This window comes from Nannospalax galili, unplaced genomic scaffold (genome assembly GCF_000622305.1).
Source record: "Nannospalax galili isolate Female #2095 unplaced genomic scaffold, S.galili_v1.0 scaffold389, whole genome shotgun sequence".
Lineage (NCBI taxonomy): Eukaryota > Metazoa > Chordata > Mammalia > Rodentia > Spalacidae > Nannospalax > Nannospalax galili.
In genome coordinates, this window is record NW_008360310.1 from 2,598,582 (window position 1) to 2,622,431 (window position 23,850).

The following is a 23,850-nucleotide window of genomic DNA, read 5'->3' on the forward strand; positions in this document are numbered from 1 at the left end:
TCATGCTTGATGATGTCTCTGATCAGGCAGGCAGCACATGATCGGGCTCCTTGCGCTTGCGGCGCGAGTTGGAGTAAACAAGCGAGGGTCACGAGACTTGGCAGCCAGCCAAGGCGCTCGCTTCCCACAATCATGATCATTTAACACTTAGGGAAACAATAGGTAACCTCATTTATGTTCTTTTTTAAAGAGTTATTTTTATTTTACATGTTTGTGTATATTGCCTATGTGTATGTAAGTGCACTGGTGTCATGCAGTGCCTGTGGAGGTCAGAAGAGGGTGTCAGATCCCCTGGAATTGGAGTTATGGATGGTTGTTAGCTGCTATATGGGTGCTGGGATTGAACCCAGGTCCTTGGCAAGAGCAATCAGTGCTCTTAACTGTTGAGCCAGCTCTCCATCCCCGTCATTTATGTTCTTAACTACTATGCCATGAATTGCTTCTCTACCTTTTTTTTTTTTTTTTGTCTTTTTGAGACAGGGTCTCCCTGAAGTCCCACCTGACCTGAACTCACTATGTAGACCAGGCTGGCCTTGAACTCACAATGATCCGCCTGACTCTGCTTCCCAAATGCTGGGATTAAAGGCATGTGCCACCATGCTCCCTTCTACCTAACTTTTTAAATCCCCTGTTCCTCTTAAGAGGTTTAATTAGTTTTCTCTCTTGGATGAGTATCTTCTACTTTTAAGTTTTTTTTTTTTTTTTTTTTTTTTAAGACAGGGCCTTCCTGTAGCCTGAAACTTGCAATGTACACCAGATTAACCTCCATCTCATAGAGATCCTCCTGCCCCTGCATCTAGAGTGCTGGGATTGAAGGTGGGTGCCACCACACCCAGCTTCACTTCTATCTTTAGATCCTAGTATTTCACCTTAGTTAGGCCCTTATGGTATCTTATAAGTTTTCCTATGAACATTATCCTCAGAGTCAACTTGCTTATGTTGAAATAACTCATATTTTCTCCCAAATCAGACTGATTATTTGGATTTCCTGCACTCTTAGCATTTCTCTAGTTTCCTAGTCATCTTTATTTTTCTTCATTGTTGATTAAAAAATGGGAATTAAGATCCTGAGGACAGAGCTTAGTGGTAGAGCGTTTGCTTAGCATGCACAAGGTCTTGGGTTCATTACCAACAACCCCTCTCGCTAAGAAAAAAATGACTTAAAAATGGGAAATCATAGCATTTTCCTTCTGGTTCCTCTTTTTATGTTAGTTTCTTGAATCTGTTGATATGTAAATACCTCTTCTCCTTTTCATTCTATATTTTCTTTGCACTTGACCATAGCCAGTCTGAGAAGCTATCTACATTTTCTTTGGTATTACCTACTCTTAATAGCTCTGTATATTAGCTATAATATATAATATTATATATTATGTGATATATAGCATGTTTTTACTAAAGTTGAAATTGTAGTAGTTTTTTCCTTCTTTTGGAACCCGCCCCCCATCATACACATGCACACTACAAAAAAAAAAAAATTCTATTTTAGGAGTGGGATGCTTGAAACCTAAACTCTGTTATAGTTAGGCAGGGCTTCTCACACTTCCATTTACCATTTACCACATGAGAGCCATTCTGTGTATTTTAGGATGTTTTCCAACATCTCTGGCCTCTGCTCATGAGATACCAACAGTTTTATATCTACCCTGCCTATTCTCACCAGTTATGACAGTGAAAAACGTTTCCTGACACTGCTAGATTTCCCTTTGCAGTTGTACGGTACAGAATCTTCCCAATTGAGAGCTTCTGGGCTTAGAGAAATCCATGGTTGAATAGAACTAGAGTATTCATTTCTATACCTGGGTGTCAACTTCTTGAGATTTTGGGGGAGGAAACATGATTAAAGATGCTCAGCAGGGTGTGGTGGTGCATACCTATAATCCTAGTCCTGGGGTGTGGAGGCAGAAGGATCAGGAGTTCAAAGCCAGCCTCAGCTATATGGAGAGTGCATTTTTAAATTCCATCTTGAGGGCATGAGTGGGCTAATCTTTGTAGGGAAATAAATATAAAAGCGATAGTGTTTGTTTTTTCATAAGTTTCCTTTGAACTTAGTGGAGAGTTAGGATATTTATACTTTATTGTCACCATTTATTGCCATCTGATTTTCTTAGTGCAGATTTCTAAACCACAGAATGATTTGTAGAATTTTTATCAAACAAAATATGATCTGTATATTAATTCAAATGGGTCGAGAATCTCACTTTGTTTCCAGGCTGGCTCATATCTCACTCTGTAATCGCTACTGGCCTCAAATTTGTGGTAATCTTCCTGCCTTAGCTCTCCTGATACTGGGATTACAGGCATGTGCCACTACATCTGGGCAGAACATGATCTTAAATAACTGTTAAAACTCCTTAGTGTTCACTTTTTTGATAATGACATTTGTTTTTAGCCAGTGAAATCTCAATACAATCTTTTTTTTTTCATTTGTTTTCCATTTCATAGGGAGACCGTTCTAATCTGAGCACTAGCCAGCCTTTTCCATCTGCATTGCCTCCATTTGTTCATCAAGAACCAACCAGCAAATTAGAACATCATTCCTCCAGTCTCAGAATGTTGAGAGTATCTCGTGACGCTCTGCCAGCAACTCTCAGACATTTAACAGGTATGTAGAAAAAGGAGGCATTAAATGTCTTCTTTATATCTACATCATGAACATTATGTTGCTGTGCTTTTCTAGCAATTTGACTGGATTAAAGAATATCCAGATAGATTGTTTCTGGACATGCCCTGTGAGGGTTTCTGAGGAAGAGATTTGAATAAGTGGACTGAGTAAGAAAGATTTCCTTTACCAGTACTTGTCTACCCAACTGACTGAGACCTGGATTAAATAGAGGCAGAGGAAAGGCACACTGGGACACCATTTTCCTGCCCTTGGATATCAGATCTCCAGATTCTTGGGTCTTTAGGAAGGTTCTCATCTCTTTGGTCTGGACTGAGAGTTACACCACTAGCTTTCCTGGTTCTGAGGCATTTGGTCATGAACTAAATCACACCACCTGTTTCCTTAGGCTGGTAGTATAGAATCATGATCTCCAATGTCACCTTGCTTCTGAGAATGACGTGCAAGTCTTTTATTTAGTCAGCTCCACAGCTCCATCTAGTCTTCATTGTAAATTCTAGATTTTTCAGTAAGCTACTCTCTCTCTTTTTTTTTGAGACAGCATCTTACTTTGTAGCCCTGGATGGCATTGGAACTTGCTGGACTAGGCTGGCCTGAAACTCAGAGAAGTCCGCCTGTCTCTGTCTCCGAAGTGCTGGGGTTAAAGCATGTGTCACCACACCCAGCCCCTCTTCTTAAATCCCCAACCTGCCTCTACCACTTGCCACCTCCCTCATCAGATAATACTGCTTTCTACCTCAAAATTGACCTCCTAAGTTCTTCTCTACAAGAATATTTGCACTCATGCTTATCCTTTTGAGCTTAATTAATTCTTTTTTTCTTCAAGTCATAAAAAATGCTCCTATAATAGAAGTGAGGGAATTTCCTATCATCTGAATGATGTGTCTCCTTAAAATTTTTGTGTTGGAATCCTTACTCTTTGTGATGACATCAGGAGATGGAGCCTTTCATGTTAGTTATAAAAAGTACCTCAAAGTGATCCCTCCAACCATGTGAACACAGCATGATGGGCACTGTCTATGCATAAGAGGCTCTTGACAAATCCTTATTCTACAGGCACCTTCATCTAAGACTTTGCTGTTTCCTTTCTGTTGTGGGGACATGAATTATAAGCTCTTTAAATTCTGGACTAGAAAGGGCCTTTTTTTTATTAAGTATTTGTAGAGATAATACCACTGAACTAGAGCTTTGGAAGAAAAGAAAAAGAATATATTTAGAATGAAAATAGAGATTATCTGTTGTCAGACCCTGTCTGGCCAGCTAACTCCAAGGATTCACTAGTCTCTCCTTCCTCAGTGCATGTGGATGTCAGAGAACAGCTTTTGAATGTTACTTCTCTCCTTCCACTGAGGATTCTAGGGATTGAACTCAGGTTGCCAGGCTTGCATGGCATGCACTCTTACCACTGACCCTTTGTTCATATTCTATGCAAATAGAAATAATTTGACCTTTTTGATTTGTATCCCTTTTATTTCTCTTATTGCTCTAGCTAAGACTTCAAGAAATGTATTGAATCAGAGAGGAAAGAATAGATACTCTTATGCTTTTTTCCCCCCATCTAGAGGAAATGTTGGCTTCTGTATAGCCTTCATTATATTGAGATGTTTCTTCTATTCCTTCTTTTCTCCAGTTGGGTAGAATGTGCTATAGATGTCTCTTAAAGTACATTTGATGTTTTGTTTATTTAACTGCTTTTTTTCCCCTGATGACTTCACTATTGCTGAGAGTTAAGTAACTCATTACTGTTGTGTTGAGTTGTTATTGTGTGAGAGTTACTATATAACTGTATGTATTAATTCCTATGATTTTGGGGGGTTTTGGGGGGGTAAAGTTTGGGACTTAATAACCCTCATTTTCTTAATCTACTTATCTAGCAGAATTAAATTTTTTTCTATGACCTCATGAATATGTTTATCTTTCTCTTCAGTATATAGAATTCTTTCAAGAATCTTCTCCAGTGCCCTGGGTTTCATCTTTGGAACCCATCATAGCGAAAGAAGAGACCTAACTCTTAAAAGTTGTCCTCTGATCTCTACATGTGTGCTGTGGTGCACCACCATATTCATATCCTCCTTCTCTTCTTCCCGAGCTCCCTTCCTCCCTCTCTCCGTTCCCCCTCCCCTCCCTCTCACACACATAAGTAAAATTAAATATTAAAACAAAATAAAAAAAATAGTGGTCTCATAGAAGTCAGCAGTGGCTACATTTGGACCTGGTATTTTTGGTTGGCAAGATTGGGCACACCTTTAATCCCATCTCTCAGGAGGTCGAGGGAGATAGATCTTTGTGAGAGGCCAGCCTGGTCTATATAGTGAGTTCTAGGCCAGCTGGGGCTACAGGGAGACCCTTTCTCAGAAAAAGAAAAGAATAAATAAATTCTCCAGAGCTGACATAGTGGGCATGAATTCCTTAAGTTAGTGTTTATCATAGATTTTTTTCCCTTCAGTAGTAAAGGACATCTTTGCTGGATATGGCAATCTGGATTGGCAGTATTGTCATTCTGATCTTGAAATACATTGGTTCATGTCCTCCAGGCTTTTAGTTTCTATTGAGAACTCTGCTATTACTGTGATAGGTTTGTCTTTTTTCTTTTTTTTTTTTTTAAAAAGTATTTTATTCATTATTTTTATTTTTATGTGTATGAGTGTATTGCCCGCATGTATGTGAGTGCACCCATGTCGTGCAATGCCATGAAGGTCAGAAGAGAGCTTCGGATCCCCCTGGAACTGGAGTTAAGGATGGTTTGTAGCAGCCATGTGGGTGCTGGGAATCGAACCCAGGTCCTCTGCAAGAGCAGTCAGTGCTCTTAACTGCTGAGCCATGTCTCCAGCCCCAGTTGTCTTTTATATGACTTGGTGCTTCTTTCTTGGAGCTTTTAATATTCTTTGTATACTTAGTGTTTTAATTGTAATATGTCATGCCAAGCTTCCTTTTTTATTTTGTTTTATGTGCATGAGTGCTTTGCCTGCATTTATTTAAGTGCACCCATTTATGCTGTGTGCTTATTGAGGGTCAGAAGAAGGCATCAGATCCCTGGAACTGGAGTTAATGGCTGGTTGTTAGCTTCCATGTAGGTGCTGGGAACTGAACCTGGGTTCTCTACAAGAGCAACCAGTGCTCTTTACCACTGAGCCATCTGTCCAGCTCCTCAGGTTCCTTTCTGTTCTTGTTTGTTTGGTGTTCTAAATGTCTCCTATATCTAGATGACCATCTCTTTCTCCAGATTTAAGAATCTTTCTTCTAGGTTTTATTGAATATATTTTCTATGCCTTTAGATTGTACTTTTTCCTTTGTCTGTGCCCATGATTCATAAGATTGGTCTTTCAGTGATCTTATGGTCTATTATTATTATTATTATTATTATTTTTTTTTTTTTTTGGTCGTTTTGAAACAGGGTCTCTCTGTAGCCCCAGCTGTCCTGGAACTCACTATGTAGATCAGGCTGGCCTTGACCTAAGCTCAGTTTCTGGCACCCACATTGGGTGGCTCACAACCATCTATACCTCTAGCTCCAGAGAATTCGACATCTTTTTCTGAATTCTGCAGGCACTGTGCACATGTGACAAACACCAAATAAAAATAAATCACTAAATAAAAACTCAGGGCAGGTGGATCTATGAGTTTGAGGCCAGCCTGGTCTACATAGTGAGTTCCAGGTCAATCAGGGCTACATAGTGAGACCCTGTTTCAAAAAAAGCTACACATCCCATGTTCTAAGCTACAAAAGAATACAGATCATTTCCTCAGACCATAATGCCAGAGTGAGAAACACATGAGAAAGGGGTAGTTAAAAATGCATTGTTGGAGAGTAAATAAACTGAATTAGAAAATGTTTTTTTTTAAAACTTTTTATTATTTTTATTTTATGTGTATGCATGTATTGCCTGCATGTAGGTAAGTGCACCGGTGTCATGCAATGCCAGAGGAGGTCAGAAGAGGCTGTCAGATCCCCTGGGACTGGAGTTATGGACAGTTGTTAGCTACCATGTGGGTGCTGGGATTCGAACCTGGGTCTTCTGCAAGAACAACCAGTGTTCTTAACCACCGAGCCATCTCTCCAGCCCAGAAAAGGTTTTAAAAACTGAAGAAAATACATGGCTGATTACTAAGTGCTTCAGATGGCCATGGAACAGCCATGTGCCACCGTCGCTGGGATATTCCTCACTGCAGACAACACAGAAGCTCCAGAATTTGAGTCAAGCAGGAGAGAAAACCCAATAGACAAGAAGAAAAAATAAACATTTTGCGAAAATTATTTACTTATTTTTATTTTATGTGTATGAGTGTGTTGCCTGCGTGTATGTAAGTGCACCCGTGTCATGCAGTGCCTGTAGAGGTCAGAAGAGGGTGTTGGGTCCCCTGGAACTGGAGTCACAGATGGTTGTTTGCCACCATCTCTCCAGCTCCGAAAAATAAATAAAAACTAAAAAGTGGGCTGGGGCCAGGTATGGTGGTACATGCCAGTAATTCCAGCACTTGTGAGGGCAAAGCAAGAGGATCAGGAGTTCAAGGTCAGCATCAGCTAGAGTGAAGCCAGCATTGGTTACATGAGACCCTATTTTTAAAAAGGGCTAGGGATGTAGCTCAGAGCCCTTGCAAGGCCCTGGGTTCAATCCCTAGCACTTAAAAGTATATAAAATAAAATTTCTTAATATTTGAGAAAAACATCTGTATCAAATGTGTAGTTTTATCTTGCTATTCTCTGAACATAGCCTAACCACTGTTTACCCAGCCCTTATTATATTTGGCATGGTAATGTCTCCAGAGGATGAGCAAAGGTTATAGGGGAAAACTGTATTATTTGATGTTTTATAAGGGACTTGACCATCTTTTGGTGATCCCATATCCCATCTCCATGGATACTGAGACAATACATTTATCCATTATTGACTAGACTGACCAAGAAGCGCTAATCTACCAAAGATGACCACACTCCTCAAAATGCACATTAATATTAATATGCTCAGATCATACACTGAATATTTTTGGAAAAGGTTAAAATTTATTAATAACATCACATGGTTAATTCAACTAGTTCGCTACTGAACACAGTGATAACATGTTCACTAGACTGAGTGCTCGAGGATGAGATGAGTGAAAGGTTCCTATCTTCTGTATCACACAGAGCAGTACTGACAGAGTGCTGTCAGCCTAGTACTGGGAACATATTCAGCCTGGTGCTAGAACACAGTAAGCCTAGTATTGGGAACTCAGTCAGCATATTGCCCAGTGTTCTAGATTAAAAACTAACACTTCTTGAATAGCCACACACACACACACACACACACACACACACACACCTTTTAAAAGAATGTATCATTTCATAGACAATACCTGGTTTTAAAGTTTAAAAATTAAGATTCAAAAATTAAGTCAAAATTCACCTGTATTTCGTGGGTATTCCCTAGTGAGGCATAGATCTAGGGGTGGCCTTTGGTGTCGCTGGACACACCTGTGTTCCAAATCAGTACCTGCAGGTGGGGAAAGTGAGGAGCCCCAACAGGAGCAAACCAGGACCTGTGCCCTTTCCTCCCAGGAGGAAGGGGCAGCTTTGACTTCTTTACACCCTGTCTTACTCCATTGTAACCAGGCATTGCTCTCAGCACAAGTTTGAAAAATGTGCGGAGCTTGGGTCCACTGAGTTGTAGAGTTTCTCACAGCCTTTCTGTTTTGACCTTTATACCCCATTTAATAGTGTTACACGGCCCTTCCCTCTTCATCACGTTGCATCCAGGTTTAACATCTGGTCGTTCGATATTTTAGGACACAAGTAGGTTTTGGATTCAGAGTGAACGGAACACTTGGGAGGCAGGATGAAGCTTTCATGTCCCCCTGTATCTGCCAGTTTGAAATAAATACCATATTAAAAAAAAATTAAATGGGTCAGCAGCTTGGTTCAAGGAAGCAGACAGACAGCACTTCTTGTGAAACACAAAACAAACCCGAGGTGGTTTTCGCTAGGAGGGCACAGGCACAGATATCTCAGAACGTCCCTGAGGGTTGGTTTGGGTGTTTTGTTGCTTCATTTTGGTTTGATAGACAGTCGGATATAAATTTTTCAAACACATTTTTGGTGGCATTCCTTTATCTTGTCAAACTGATTTAACATACTGACTGCCCTACAAAGAAAGTCTTCTAAGCAATGAGTATTTGAAATGATTCCTTTGGTGAATGTCCCAAGTGAGATCACTCAGGAAAGTGTGTGTCAGGGTGGCCAGTTGCTGTGGTTTCCTCAATCCAGGGCACCAGCCTGTCTCCACACTTCAAAGACTGCAGAGGAAGGAATCTGTCACCCTGCCATTCACTCACCCAGAGGCTTCGCTGCTCTCTTTCCACAGGTGAATGAAATATTTCTAGGAGCTGGTCAGTATCTCCACCTCACGCCCGGAACTACACTGATCTATTAATGAGGGCGAGCTGAGGAGACCCCCGCCATCTATATACAGAACAAAGTAATATATAGATACATTACAGACAAGTAACCATTAAACAATGAAGGAGCAGACCTACTTCATGAACTAAATAAATTTCAAACATAAATTAAATGAAAAAATACAGTGTTTCCACTTTTGCAGGAAAAAAAAATTAACGACACACCCAAAGGTCCCCTCTCCCAAAGGTTCATTCCTCTCCCAAAGGCATGCAGCCACATGAAGTGCAGTCATAGTGAGGTGTAACCACACTGAGGTGCGGCCTTGTTGAGATGCACCCACAAACGCACTTGCAGGTGTTGAGTCTTAGCTTTGGTTTGTCCCATTATGGGATCCCTCAATTCCAGCAAATGTTAGAACAGGCAGGGTGATGCTTATGGTTGAGTTGGAGAGGAGCCAGCTATGTGGCCATCCAGGGGATAGATGTCCCTCCACCTCTACCTGTCTTCCCTTCCATGTCTGCCTCTGAGGAAAGAATGTGTCAACATCCATGCAAGGGGATGCCCTCTGCTTACAAATGTCACACTCAGCTCCAAGATGAGGTAACCAGGTCTTCAAGACTGTCCCCATCCCATAGGATTGTACAGGGATGTAGAATTTGTCTGGGGTGGAGGCAGTGACTCGGGATCGAAACTTCTTTATAGGTTGAAGAGAAACCGTGGGAAGTTGTGGTTGGTGTGAACAATTCCTTGTTTCTGATTCTTAGGAAGGCCAAGGATTGGGTAGCAAACTCTACAGTGAATATGCTCAGAGACAAAACCCGGTCCCACAGGGTTCTCTCTGCCAAGGAAATGCTAAGGGGTCTGTCTCCAACACAAGGGGATGACACCTCATAATTTCAAACAGGGAAGAGGGGAGCAGCAGTCCCTTCAGGGTTCCGAGGTTCTATCGCTGTCCAGCCTCACGGATGCGGCAGGCCACCGCAGTGATGAGAGCTGCTCCCTTCCCGCTGCCGTCCTCAGATTCCAGGAAGGACACGTCGCATTTTGGAGCCAGATCCTTCACTGTTTCATGCATGACTTTTGCAAAGCTAGAAATGGGGAGAAAGACAGGACAGATGAGCCTTGGTAATGACTGACTTGTGTCCTCAGAGGTGAGGCTGTACAGAGTCAGACTGAAGACCTAGAAATAAGGATGAGACACCTGACACCTACATGGTGGTGAACATTTCTTATGTGGACCAGAAAACGAAGGGGCTACTAACATGCCCAAGTTCTACATCATAGCAGGCAATCGAGACAGCCAAAGACTGAATTTTGACACACTTGTCTTGAGATTCTGAACTGTGCTCTCAAAATGAATCATTTGTGCCGGGGATGCTCCTCAGCTGGTAAAGTGTTTACCTAACAGCACGGTTGAGGCCCTGGGTTCCCAACTCAGAATCATATAAACGAAACATGGTGGCCCATGCTTATAATCTCAACACTTAGGATGCGGAGGCAAAAGGATCAGAAGCTCAAGGTCACCCTTGGCTACACAGCAAATTGGAGGCCAGCCTGGGACACATGAGACCCCAGCTCAAACCACCTGCAACTCCAACTCCATGTTGTGGCCTCTGGGGGCATTGTATTCACATGGATACACACATAACTAAGATGAAAACTAAAGTCTTAAAAACATAAATCACTCAAAACATTTGCAGATGAAGGAAGAGAGGAGCAAGAAGAGAAATGATCGGGGGAAAGAAAGGAACATGGAGAAAAAGAACATAGTAAAAATAAAGGGAAATCGGCTCCCCTTCCTGACAGGTGGCTAATATTTCCTACACGGGGCAGGGCACTAAATACTTTCAGTGTTGTGGACCACATGACCTCTTGGGACTACTCTGACATCTTAACATGAATATGACTTTTGACAGTACATAAATGTGGGCACGGCTGTGTTCCAATTAAACTTTTATTGACAAAAGCATCAAGTGACTCTTATATGTTAATCCCTGGATCATAGGAGGGAAAAAAGCCTGCTTACATTGTCACAAATCTACTTAGAAAATCATAGCAGCACCATTTGTAAATCAAAGGTAGGTCAGGTACTTCATAATGTAGGAGCAGTGGTAATATGCTCATTTAAAAGTATCACATGCTAGTCGGGTGTGGTGGTCCAGCACCTATAATCCTAGCACTTGGGAGTAGGCAGGAAGATCAGGAGTTCAAGGCCAGTGAATTCAAGGCCCTGAAACCTTGCATCAAACAACTAAAGTGGAAGAAAGGAAGAGAGGGAAACAGAAAAAGAAAAATGCCACTTGAAACACATTACTCTGTATGCTATTTGTGTGTGTGGGGGGGGGGCGTGTGTGTGCAGGAGAAATATGCTTGCTTACGCAGGTGCCAACAGAGGTCAGAGGCATCGGGTCTCCCTGGAGCTGGAGTTACAGGTGGTTGTGAGCCCCCATGTGGATACTGGGAACCCAACTGGGGTACTCTGCAAGAGCAGTATGTGCTCGTAAGTACATCCTTCTAGCCCTATATACTACCTTAAAATAAAGAAAAGATGCCATATGATTACATGCACAGCAAATTCAAAACCAAATTAAATAACAGAGCCATACCCATAGATATATGGGAAAAGGAAAAATAAGGGACTTAACTAAACACAGATCTTGTCCCTGGCAGGGCAGGTGAGTGGTGGGGAGATGGGTAGGAAGGGTCATGGGAGGTGGGGGTGGGGGCAGGGGCTTTTGATACTGAAGATGAAACATAGTCTACTTCTGATCATTCATCCCCAAACTAAACATTAAACCTGCTCTTTGGAAATGGATGATGAAGGAGAGAAGGACGAAGGAGAGAAGGACAAGAACAAAAACACAGGCAGGCTCCAGGAGCAGGCACTCACTGGGGATGGAGCTTGTAGAGGGTCCCATCCACACCCACTGTCACTTTGAGGGTATCCAGCCCACGATTTTCTCGTATCTTGTCCACAACGGCAGCCATGCCTGCACCACAGAGCTGGGCAGCTCGCCGTGCTACCACGGTGCACACCTCCTTGACGATGATGCTGTCGTCACACGTGCTCTCCAGACCCAGGTGGCGCAGGATGGCTCGGACCTGTAGCAGGGCCAGGCAGTCACTGTGTGGGAAAGAGACAGCAGATGGTCAGTCACACACAGTGAGGCCCCGCCTCCCCAACCCCCCACTCAGAAGGTTCTGGAGGGGTCTCTGGCTTGGAGTAGTACTCGTCTACTGACTTATTCTGAAGGCGAAAGGACTATGAACAAATGGCCCCTCATCATTCTACTTGACATCCCCCCTCCCCCCAAGGTAGGGCAATACTAGCACAAAACTGACACTCAAAGATGTGGTGGTCATGTCTCTAATTCTAGCTCTCCAGAGGCAAGAGGTGTGCTGGGAGTTCAAGATCAGCCTGGGCTACATAGTGTGACCTGGATCAAGAAAACCAAATTAAAAGCACAGGAAAAAACTACAGTAGGAAACAAAGGAAATTCACTGTTTATAGTTTCTACTCATTTGGAAATGACAGTTGCAGTGCTTGAGTGACCTTCCACTCACAAAACTGTCAGACCCTTTTTCTTACTCCAGTCCAGGGTGCTTGGGAGAAGCACTAATGGCCATCCACTGAACTCTTCCTGTCCTGTGTCTATGCGCCATGGTAGTGGTGTGAATTCTGCTGAGGCATTATTTATGAAATGGACATAAATAAACCGTAGGGAGAAAATAAACCCTGTGGCATAATGGGAACTGTTTTAGAAACCTGGAGCCATCTCCTTGCATATCAACAGACATTCAAACTAGAATGTATCATCCCTATTTGCTGATGAGGGTACCCTACATGTCCACCCACATCAACCCCCGACTCCTGGCCAATGTCCAGAGAATAGTAACAGCATTAATCTTTAAAGTGCTCTGAAATATCTGGAGCAAATGTTTTTGCTGTTAGCCTGAAGGAGGCTTTGCTCTAACAAACTGCCCAGGGCACATTTCTATACTGTCTGACTTCTCACCTCTGCTCAACCTTGCTACCCAATTAGAGCAGACAGCCATTGGGAAGGACCTCCATGCCACACACAGACACATTTATTAGGTTAACTTGCTCCATGCACTTGAATTCACATCCTGTACAAAGGTATCTTTCTAGTTCTGATATTTGGTCTAAAGCCAATTATGCCACTTTCCATGGCCTCTTTCTATGCTCAGTAGGTCTTTCTGAAGAGCATCATTAAGGATTGGGTAAATGGACCTCTGTGTGAACCATGCCCTGACCTCATATGAGCCGTGGAAACCCTTCAGTCCACCCTCCCCCTAAGCCTTCCATCCTTACCTCTCAATCTGAGACAGGAACTTAGTTTCAAAGATTCCCCTTGTCTTGAGGCGCTCTGAGATGCGGCCTCGGAAGAGCAGACCACGTTTAGTGAAATCTATGAGAATGTTGCGCACAATTTCACCCAGGTACATGCCGCTGATCATCTTCTCAAACCTGCAATACGATAATGTCCAAGGAAGTCAGGCAGGAAAGCTGCAATATGTCCAGGCAGAACAGAAAGTGAAGGGCAGCAGATTGAGAATGCCTCGAGTGACATGGACATTGTCTGAGCATCCTCTCATGCTGATCCACCACCTTCAGCAAAACTCGCCACCTGGTGTTTGAGGGCTCCCTGGGACTGGCCCCTCCACCTGGGCTCATTGCCTTTCAAGGTTTATTCACACAGCCTCCAGAAGGACACATGCACAAACCCAACAACACTTCCAGAACCCCATCCTTGCCACATGAGCCAACCATGCAATGACATGGCTTGAGGGTCTTTTGACTATGCATGGTCTCTTTTAAAATGGCCAAGGCTCCCAGGTTAGTAAAGACCCTATCACTGCCCTACCTCATTTATAGTCTGCCTCCTTCATTAATGGTACCTGCCTAGCTCCTGGAGGTATTTTAGTCTAGAAGAGACCAATAATTTGCTAAAGTGTATTTTAAAGGACAAGGGTCCTTGACTAATCCAGTCAGAAAACACTATAGACAGCCTAACAAGAAGGATGTCAGATCTTAGGTCTCAGTTCAGAATTTCCTCCTATGCCCCTACACTACATGAGGCTCTGTGACATTGGGGCCTCATGTTCCATTTTACAATGCAGGGTGCTGGAGGCTGGATGGCTGGAGAAAGGCTTTGCTCGCTTCACCCCAGAAGCTGCAGGTGTTTCCAGTTTCCTCAGTTTCAGACCTAGCTTCTAATCTTTTCCCATACTTTGTGGTAGATTTGACAAAAGTTCTCTGAAGGAAACCCATTAGCATCCTCAAGAGAACAGGCACCCTGGAAAATGCCATGTGGAGACCTAATCAGTTGCTAAAGTCCAGTTCAGGGATATAAATTCCAAACACAGTTGAGTGCCCACCTCTGTTTGCCAGGGTTGAGAGAGAGTTCATCCACAGCCACATCAAACTCCGTGCAGAGGTCGTCCAGGCATCCGTTGTCCCCAAAAGCCCCCCACTCCATGTTGACACACATCCGCCCCTCCTCGCCATCCACCAGCTCCACATTGCGCATCTCTTCCATGTAGCAAGCATTACTGCCTGTGCCTGTCAATCAGGGAGTCCCAGGTCTCACTCAGCACCAGTCTCCCACCCGCCCGAGACTCAGGCATACCCCTGGGAAGGACAGTTGGTGCCCTTACCAACGATGAGGCCAACTTCACACTGTGGGTCTTCATAGCCACAGGTCATCATAGTTCCAACTGTGTCATTCACCACAGCAACCACATCCAGGTCAAACTCCTGAAAGGGAAGAAGCAGATATCTAGTCCACAAACGAACCACAATGTTCTCTGTTCAGACACTTGCAAGAGAGATCTGAATATGTATTACATTCCACATGCTGTGGCTTTTCCTTCATTTCACTCATCTCTGCTCAACTGCCCCTTGGTGAGCCCGTCACTGGTTGTGCTATGAAGATAACCACTTCTGGGCAGGGAAGATAGTTCAGTCAGTAAAGCAGAGCTTGCACATAAGCATGATGACCCGAGTTTGAGCCTCAGAACCCATGTGAAAAAGCTGGGCTTGGTGGTGCATGCTTGTGAACCCAGTACTGGGAAAGAGGCAGGCATCCCAGGGGCTTGCTGGCATACCTGCCTAACCTAATTGGTGTACCACAAAGACCTGTCTCAAAAAAACTAGATTGGCTGGGTGTGGTGGCACATGCCTGTAGTCCCAGCACTTGGGAGGCAGAGGCAGAGGCAGAGGCAGAGGCAGGCAGATCTCTGTGAGTTCAAGGCCAGCCTGGTCTACACAGTGAGTTCCAGAACTTTAAACTGGGGCTACAGGGAGACCGTGCTTCAAAAAAACCCAAAAAAAAACCAAACTAGATTGATGGTGTCTGAGGAATGGCCCCCAAGGTTGTCCTCTGGTCTTCACATGCGCGCACACACATACACACACACATATTGCCACTTCTCTGCTCTCCCCATCCAACTTCACTTTTCTTCATAGCCCTTAACAGCAGCACCCGTCACTGGATCATGGGTTCCTGTTTATAGAACAAGACTTTGTTGTGGTCATCCCTAAGTCCTCATGCCCAGAGCAAGGCTCCATGCTCAGTGGTCAATCAACCATTGCTGAGTGACATTAATTTCCTTCTAACCAAAACATCACGTGGTATCGCCTCCCTGAACACACAGGCTGCCATGGGTGTCAGGAAATCGCACCCTCTTGCACCATGACACCTACCTCTCGCCGGTGAATTGCTTCTTTCAGCAGGGTGACCACGTCTTCACCCTCGCAGCCAGATGCCTTGAAGCCTTTTGTCCACTTGAGGAGGATGCTCTGAAAACCACACAAACACACAAAGGGGACATCAGAGAAGCGATCGTGGGTCATTCCTGGAGTCCCATTCTGCTTCTAGCTCTCAGCCTCCTAAGACTCCCCAGAATAACCAAGCATCTCACCCAAAATGATCCTAAGCCTCTAAGTCTGTGTCTAAGGTATTGACCTGGATTTACTAAGCCCCTAATGTGCCCCAGAGGCTGGGCATGACCCATGGGTTGCATCACTTAATCCTCATGGCCACCTGTGGAAGTGTTATCCTGATCACTGTCACTTGTAAGGTGACCAAGGCACTGGGAGTGATTTGCCCAAGGTCTAGAGTTTGAAAAGAGGAGCAGGACTCATGTCTACTGACTTATGAACACCATGCAAATGCCCCAGCACTTGTTTCATTCACCAAGCAAAGCAGTCTTCCTTGTTACCATTTTATTTACATCAGAAGAGTCAGTGTGCGTCTCTTAAGTTTCAAACTTCAGCATACAGTGAACAAGTACCCTGACCACAGGTGGAGGACAAGCTTAGTGAGAGAAGGTTCCCAAGCTCGTTATTCTTCTGAAGACCCCTTGTATGTAAGGGGGAGGGGGGAGTGTTCACGTGTTTTTACATGTGTGCACATGGATTGTAGAGGCCCAAGATTGAGATCAATTGTCTCCCTCAGTTGCTCTCCAACTTATTTTTTGAGACAGGATCAGTCTGCCATTGAACCCGGAGCTCACTGATCTGGTCAGGCTGGCTAGCCAGTGGCTCCAGGATCTGCCTATCTCTGTCTCCCCAGGAACAGGGCTACAGAGACACCACTGTGCCTTTATGTGAGTGCTGGAGATCTGAACAAAGGTCTTTATGCTTGCAAGGCAAGCACTTTACCAACCGAGCCATCTCCTCAGTCCCTGAGGGTCCCTCTTTAGTGTGTCTTTCATCATGTGACAGGGCCATCTGGGAACAGATACCCATTGGTTTTGTACATGGGAGAAAGGTTTGCTCCCTGACATGAGAGAAAGGTTTGCTCCCTGGAGTCCTCAGTGCTGTGGCAGCCAGCAGATACCATCATAAACAACCCCAGATCTCCTTCCCAAGAGGCTGGAACCGCCAGTGGGCGGGGTGCTCATCACCACCCACTTGCATGGTGTCTCCAGGCCTTGCTTATGGTATATGCCCATCACCTTGGCATTTCTATTAATCTGTCACACTGGTTAGATCCCAGGAGATTCAGAAGAACAAAGCACTGGCCTGTGGAGCCCTGGCCTCACATGGGCATACTCCTCTCTAGCCATCTCTTGTGCACTAGTCAGCTTCAAGCCTCTGATCGAGTTTGCCTTTGTTCAGGTAATCATTATAATAAGACAATACTAAGCCTCAGCAACCGGGAGACTTGCCTAAAGCCAGGGGTGAATACATGTGGTTGGAGACTCCGGGCCTCCAAGGTCTCCTCAGCACCTGCTAAAGCCTCATCAAAAAGATGATCTCACCAGAGCCAACAACTAGAGCAGACTGCTGCTTTGTGCTTGATTATTCCAATTCTAGACTTAACAGGTGCTTGTTACAGAACATTGGGACCTACAGAATAAAATCCAGCAGGTTCTAAAATCTTCCAATTCCAACAGGAACAGTTAACAAAGCTCCCGTTTTCCCTGATAACCACAGAAAGCTGCCTATCTGTGGCCATGATGGAAAACCTAGTGTCCACTTCGGGGCAGGGGAGATGACTTGGTTGGTAAAGTGCTTGCTGTGTAAACATGAGGACATGAGTTTGATATCCAGCACCCCTGTAAAAACCAGAGCGCTGGGAGGCGGAAACAGGTAGAGGCCCTGGTATTTGCTGGCTATGAGCTCCAGACCAAAAATAAGGTGGACACATGTGCACCCGACCCACACAAATAAACTAATTTAGAAATTTCCCAAGGTCACTCACAGCCTCCTTCCTCTGTCTAAGCTCAGTTTTCTCCTTGCTCCAGACCCAAATGAGTTTAGAGTTGATAAACCCCACAAGAAGAGCCATCCAGGAAGACAAGTTACCTCATCCAGGCTGTTCTGCTGGCAGGGGAATGAGAAGGTGAAACCCAGAGGCAGGGACACGCCCTTCATGCCCATGTACTCCAGGAAGTCAGCAATGCACTGGACTATGTGGTCAAAGAGCTGCAGGAAGAAGTTGGGCCACTGAAGGAGGGTCCCAGGTCAGAGTAGGCTGACCCCCAGAAGAAATGTATGCACCCACCTGAAGAGCAACCCTGCCGGAACCACTAAGCCCCAGCCCACTTCACCCCACACCCCCACCCCACCCCGCCTCAGCCCACAAAAAACCCCAACCCCCACCTCCCATTACTAACACCCACCCTAGGCCAGGAGTGAGCAGAGGAAGGGCCATCCTTAAAGTTGGGAAGGCCACTGGTTGTTGGACCCTCTCAGAGGCCCACCTTGTCTGACCACGTCTCCCCCCTCCCCTGTGCCTCCCCACTCCCTTGCCTCCCTCTCCCCTGCTCCTCACCTCCTCCCCTGTGCCATGCATGACTTCCTGAGGGATAGAGTAAATCTTATTGTGCATCTCCACTCCCCGCCGCTTCCCATTCCGCACACGCACCAGTAGTACTCGGAAATTCGTTCCTCCGAGGTCCAAGGCCAGGAAGTCCCCTTTCTCTGGAAAACAAACCCAGGAAGACATGAGTTCCCCATCTAGAAGTTAAGATCAGCAAGGCCAGACGCCTGCTAGTTCCTGCTGGGTTCTCAAATGGGTCATCTGCACACGGGTCTCATAAATCAAAATGAACCCTGTAGAACACAGGGAGTGCCAATACAGAATACTTAAACCTGTCTAAGTACGTCATCTGAGCTGGCTGCAATGACACCGAGTCTAGAAGATAGAGATCAGCAGAGCAGCTCTTCAAAGAAAGTTGAAGCCAGGCGAGCTGGCACACGCCTACAAGCCCAGTACTGTCAATCTGGGCTACATGACACCTTGTCTCATTTAAAAAATGGAAAAGAAAATTGAAGGAAATCTTTAAAACAAATAAGAAACCTTCTTTGTTGGACAATTATAATGTGCCAAGAGCCCACACACAGTCTTTCTCCAACCCTGAGGCAAGTCTGTAAGGGACACAGTTCCTTCCCTCCCAGGTGATCATGAAGCTCGAGTTGAACTGCACTAGAAGGTAACGGAACCAAATCCCACTCTCTGCCTCTGGATAGCCACAGTTGGCCTGGAACTCACTATGCTGGCCTTGAACTCACAAAGATCCACCTGCCTTTGCCTCCCAAGTGCTGGGATTAAAGCTGTGTGCCACCACATCTGGCTACTATGGATTAAAATTTTTTGTATGGGACCAGATACGAAATAGTTAAGCTTACAGGCCATATAGTCTGTGCTGCAACCCTTGCCTTTGCTAAGGAAGTACAAAAGTAGTCAACAACACAGCCTAGGTGAATGGGAATGGCTGTTGTACTGATAACATTTTATTAAAAAAAAAAGTTGAGCATAGGTCAAATCTGGCCCGTCAAGTATATAGATCCAGACCAGTGTAGTAATTCAGAGAGCTGGCTCTGGAATCCAAATTCCTGGGTTCAAATCCCAGTTTTGGTATTATATGCTGTATGACCTTTGGTAAAAGTCTCTTAATTTCTCTACGCCTCAGTTTTCTGCCAAACAGTGATTTGTTAATAAAAAGAATTCGGCCAGGTGTGTTGGCATACACCTATTATTCCAGCATGAGGTATTCAAGGTCATCCTGGACTACATAGCGAATTTGAGGTCAGCCTGGGCTACCTGGGTCCTTGTTTCATAAAACAAAACTAACAGAGCTACAGACATAACTCAGTAGTTAAGAGGGAATACTTGCAGAGGAACTAAGTTTGGTTTCTAGTATCCCTATCAGATGGCTCACAACTGCCAGTAAGTACAGCTCCAGGGCGATCTGACACCTCTGGACTCAGTGAGTACCCATACTCACATGCATATACCCACACACAGATACACATACATATAATTTAAAATCCAAAACAAACAAAACTGCTAACCGGAAATAGTTAATAAATACTAAATGAATTAAAACATGTTAAGGGGGCTGGAGAGTTGGGTTAATGGCTAAGAGCACTGACTGCTCTTACAAAGGACCTGGGTGTGATTCTCAACACCTACATGGCAGCTAACAACGATCCTAACTGTAGTTCCAGGGGAATCTGACACCGTCTTCTGACTTCTGTGGGCATTGTACAATATGGGTGCACTTACACACATGCTGGCAATACACTTGTACACATAAAAAATGGAATCCCTGGTTGACTTCATGAAACACTAGAATGCCCTTACTTGAATACAGCTGCAGAAATGTGTTCTAATTCAACGGCCTGTGTTATCCAGGGCAAAAGTAAGCCGAGGGTATACCCAAGGTGCTGCGTACCTGTACCATCAGGGGTGGCGCACACATAGGTGGGCAGCATTTTCACAGGGGCAATGGCATGTGTCTCCTTGCTCAGACCTTGCTCCATTTCCACCTTCATCCTCCTCTTGACCTCCAGCAGTTGCTCATGGCTCAGCTTCAGAGGCTCCAGGGTCTTCTGGCGGGCTCGGTGCTGGTCAGCCAGCCGGTAAGCCACTGCTGTCACCATGGCTGCCCCTTTGCCGCTGCCATCCTCGGAGCGGAGGAAACGAACATCGCAGTCAGGCACCAGCCTCCTCACCACCTTGTGAAGACGCTTGGCAAAGCTGGAGTGGTACACATGGAGGAAGAGACAGGTATCCAAGTTACAGTCAGTGGTACAAACGACTGCACAGTAACATTCACCTCAGCACCGACCCTGGAGACCCCTGCAGAAGCAGATGTGTCCAAGAATCTTCTCGCTCCAGTCTTTCCCATCTTAGGGTCATTGTATAGAAGCCCAGATATTTAAACGTGAACACCCTTGCTGGGTCTTCTAGCAAGCTACTGTCCCCTGCACACAGTCACCCAAAGCCCCTCTTTCTCATGGAGCTGGCCACAGCCCCTCAGCCAGCTTTGCTCAGGCAATCCAATGGAATCAGGTGCTCCAATGCCACCTGCTCCTCAGGGTCCAGCCTCCTTTTCATTTGATGCCTGTGGGAAAGCATCCAATGGAAAAACTAGAATCTTGTTCTTCTGGACTTTGGTCTTTTGTTATTTTCTAATTCTAAATGATCCCAAAGGTTTCTGAACAACTAGAGACAAAGAGCCCATTCAGCAAGAAGCTCTTGGTGTGGTGGCCACCAGGTGCCACAGTCTATGGCCAGTAGCCTCACTGGAGGCTGCTAATTGCAAGATTCAGGTGTACCCCAGAACTTCTGGGCCAGAATTAGGCTCTTCACAACATTCTCAGGTTAGTCACAAGCACATTAAAGTCTTGAAGGCCCTGGGCTAGAAGACTAGTCAATCTCAGGGCTGAGGCCATCGGCGATGACCAGCTCAGTTGAAGGTGCACCGACTAGGCATATATTGGGGAAAAAAAGATGGAAAAAGAAGTGAGAGCAACAGGATAACATCTCAGGGCCCAACTGAGATCCGAACATTTTAGCATACATGACCCAAGGAACATGGACAGGACAGGAGCAATTCAACAGCAAAAGCCTCCAGATAGGCTGGTAACTCTCAGGGTTGGGGTGGCTACTGGCAGAGGACCAGGAACCTATAGGAACCAGCAAGAATAGCACGAGTAAAGAATGAACTAGTAAGTTATAAAGAAGAGGGAAGTGGGCTAGTGATGAAGCTCAGCTGGTAAAGTGTTTGCCTAACATGCACAGAGCCCTGGGTTCTATCTCCCACACTGCATAAAACAGGTATGGTGACAAACACCTGCAATCCTAGAACTCAGGAGGTAGAGTCAGGAGGATCAGAAGTTCAAGGTCATCCTCAACTGCCTATTGAGCCCAAGGCCAGAACAGTCTGTCTCAAAACACAACACAACAAAACAAAACAAAACGGCAAGAGCAGGAGAAAAAGGAGGACGGGGAGGAGGAGGCAGCAAGAAAGCAGCCACCAGGGGCTCTGAGTAGCACACAAGTCATCAGCTCCTTCAGAAATCACCTCCACACATGCCCAGTTGGGAACATTTATTCTTCACAGAAAGCAACACAGAGCTGCTCGTGGAGTCACCAGGGGACTCCACACTCCCAGGCCCAGGCTGTTCACTCACTGGGGGTGTTTCTTGTAGACAGAGCCATCGACGCCAATGGTGGAGCGTAGGCGCTCCTCGCCCTTGTTCTCCTTGATGCGCCACAGCACGGCAGCCAGGGTGGCTGCACACAGACTGGCCGAGCGTGTGGACACGATCTGACAGACGCGGTGCGTGGCCACGCAGTCCTCCTGCAAGGGATTCAGGCCCAGCCTTACAAGGACCTGGTAGGCCTTCCGGATGCCATCTTTCTCCCTGGGAAACAAAGAGAGTGTGTGAGCTAGCACCTGACTCACTGTGGCCAGAGGGAGGGGGTATGGACTGGCAAGGAATTCCAACAAACTCCCCTTCCACAGAAGGACAGAATCCTTCAGCACCGCTCTGCCCAGGGAGGGAATCTGAAGGAGCACACACACACACACAGCACAGTGCCTGTCTCACTTCCCCTCTTCAGATATCCTTTGCTCTTCCATGAGAAAAACCAGTAATTTCTCTATGTACTACATAAGGAAAAGACCCTGTTCATGGAGCCTCACAGCAGGATGGCGTGTCTCAACCACCACCCACCTCTGAGCATACAAATTCAGCGTGGAGCCCATCTATTGCTCTCTAGAACAGTGAGAACCAATCTGAACCAATATGCGCCTTGAAGATGGCAGGAAAGAAAGGGCTGGAGCTAGGACCTGAGCCTCTCTTGAGGGAGCCGTGCGCCTCAGTCAGGAGCGCACTCATCCTTGGGACTTAGTGAAGAGTAGGCAGAGTTCCTCCAAGGATGTTCATCAGAACAGTCCTTTCTATTTCACTGCTCCCCTTTGGCACTAATACCACTTCCCCTACCAATTTCATCCCTGAAATAACAAGATCCCCTCAATCAAGTGGAAGTCTCAAGTATAGAACAGTAAACCCAGCTCTTGGGAAACTGTTCAGTGAAAATCAGGATGTCTTTGCCTCCCTGCCATCCACACTGAAATGCATCTGTGGGCATCTGTCCTGGTTAGCCCAGGGTCATCTGAAAGGAGAACCCTCAACTGAGGAATTTCCCAGATCAGACTGGCCTGCGGGTCTGTCTGGGGCCACTGTCTTGCTTACTGATTGACACAGGAGGGCCCAGCTTACTGCATACAGTAGTACCACCCCTAGGCAGGTGCCCCTGGACTATATAAGCAAGTAAGCTGAGCATGAGCCGGAGAGCAAGCCAGCAGGCAGCATTCCTCCATAGTTTCTGCTTTAAGGTCCCACTCTGACTTCCCTCAGTGATGAGTCCAGTGATGAGTGACCCGGAAATGTAAGCCAAATAACCCGTCCCCCAAGTTGCTTTTGGTCAGAAGGTTTTATCACTGCATCAGAAAGAAAACCAGAACAGCATCCAAGGACAGATTTTTCTGTTATGAAGTTGAGGTTAGCAGAGAATGTTTTTTGAGAACTACCTATGGGGAATGAGATGTCAGAGCTGGGCTTGAGAGATGGTTCAGCCATGAAAGGTTGAGGATCACAAACTGATGAGATGGCAAAGCTTAGGAGAAAGATACATGCAGCCATTAAGGTACCATCTTAGATACCTCAAGCCCAAGAACAGGGCTGGAGAGAGAGTTCAGTAGGTAAAGTGCTTGCCTTGCAATTATAAGGACCTGAGTTTGAGCCCCACAACTCCTAAAAAAGCAGGCTGTGGTTGATGTACACTTGTAATCCCAGAGCTGGGGACGCAGAGACAGGTAAATTCCTGGGCTTCACCACTGGCCAGACAGCCTAGCCTACTTGGTGAATTACAGGCCAGTGAGAGATTCTGTCTCAAAAAACAAGGTAAACAGCACCTGAGGAACAATACCCAACATTGACATGCATGCAGCAGTCAAATTCTCTCTCTTTCTCTTTCTCTTTCTCTCTCTCTCTCTCTCTCTCTCTCTCTTTCTCTCTCTCTCT

At 45.4% G+C, this 23,850-nt stretch overlaps 2 protein-coding genes across 6 annotated transcripts in view; one reads left to right on the forward strand and one right to left on the reverse strand.

Moving 5' to 3' along the window:
* LOC108490275 (Alstrom syndrome protein 1 homolog) overlaps positions 1-23,850 on the forward strand; it is a 49,939-nt gene that overhangs the window by 2,008 nt on the left and 24,081 nt on the right. The window contains exons 2-3 of one of the 4 annotated variants that reach the window (XR_003848025.1): positions 2,446-2,605; positions 6,518-6,552. Coding sequence is in view for 2 of the 4 variants with exons in the window: in XM_029559430.1 (XP_029415290.1) it covers positions 2,446-2,605; positions 4,551-4,780 (390 nt within the window). In the remaining 2 variants the exon portion in view is untranslated. Of the gene's footprint in view, positions 1-2,445; positions 2,606-3,164; positions 4,524-4,550; positions 5,206-6,517; positions 6,553-23,850 lie in introns of those variants that run through there. The other 3 variants (XR_003848024.1, XM_029559430.1, XM_029559431.1) reach the window with 3 other exon arrangements.
* Hk2 (hexokinase 2) overlaps positions 7,604-23,850 on the reverse strand; it is a 63,577-nt gene continuing 47,330 nt past the window's right edge. The window contains exons 9-18 of one of the 2 annotated variants that reach the window (XM_029559429.1): positions 21,952-22,185; positions 20,208-20,512; positions 18,302-18,450; positions 17,833-17,952; positions 15,724-15,819; positions 14,676-14,775; positions 14,397-14,580; positions 13,330-13,485; positions 11,887-12,120; positions 7,604-10,084 (exon numbers count right to left, since the gene is read on the reverse strand). In XM_029559429.1, the coding sequence (XP_029415289.1) occupies positions 9,940-10,084; positions 11,887-12,120; positions 13,330-13,485; positions 14,397-14,580; positions 14,676-14,775; positions 15,724-15,819; positions 17,833-17,952; positions 18,302-18,450; positions 20,208-20,512; positions 21,952-22,185 (1,723 nt within the window). In that variant the 3' untranslated portion in view covers positions 7,604-9,939. The remainder of the gene's footprint in view (positions 10,085-11,886; positions 12,121-13,329; positions 13,486-14,396; positions 14,581-14,675; positions 14,776-15,723; positions 15,820-17,832; positions 17,953-18,301; positions 18,451-20,207; positions 20,513-21,951; positions 22,186-23,850) is intronic. The other variant, XM_008824729.3, reaches the window with a different exon arrangement.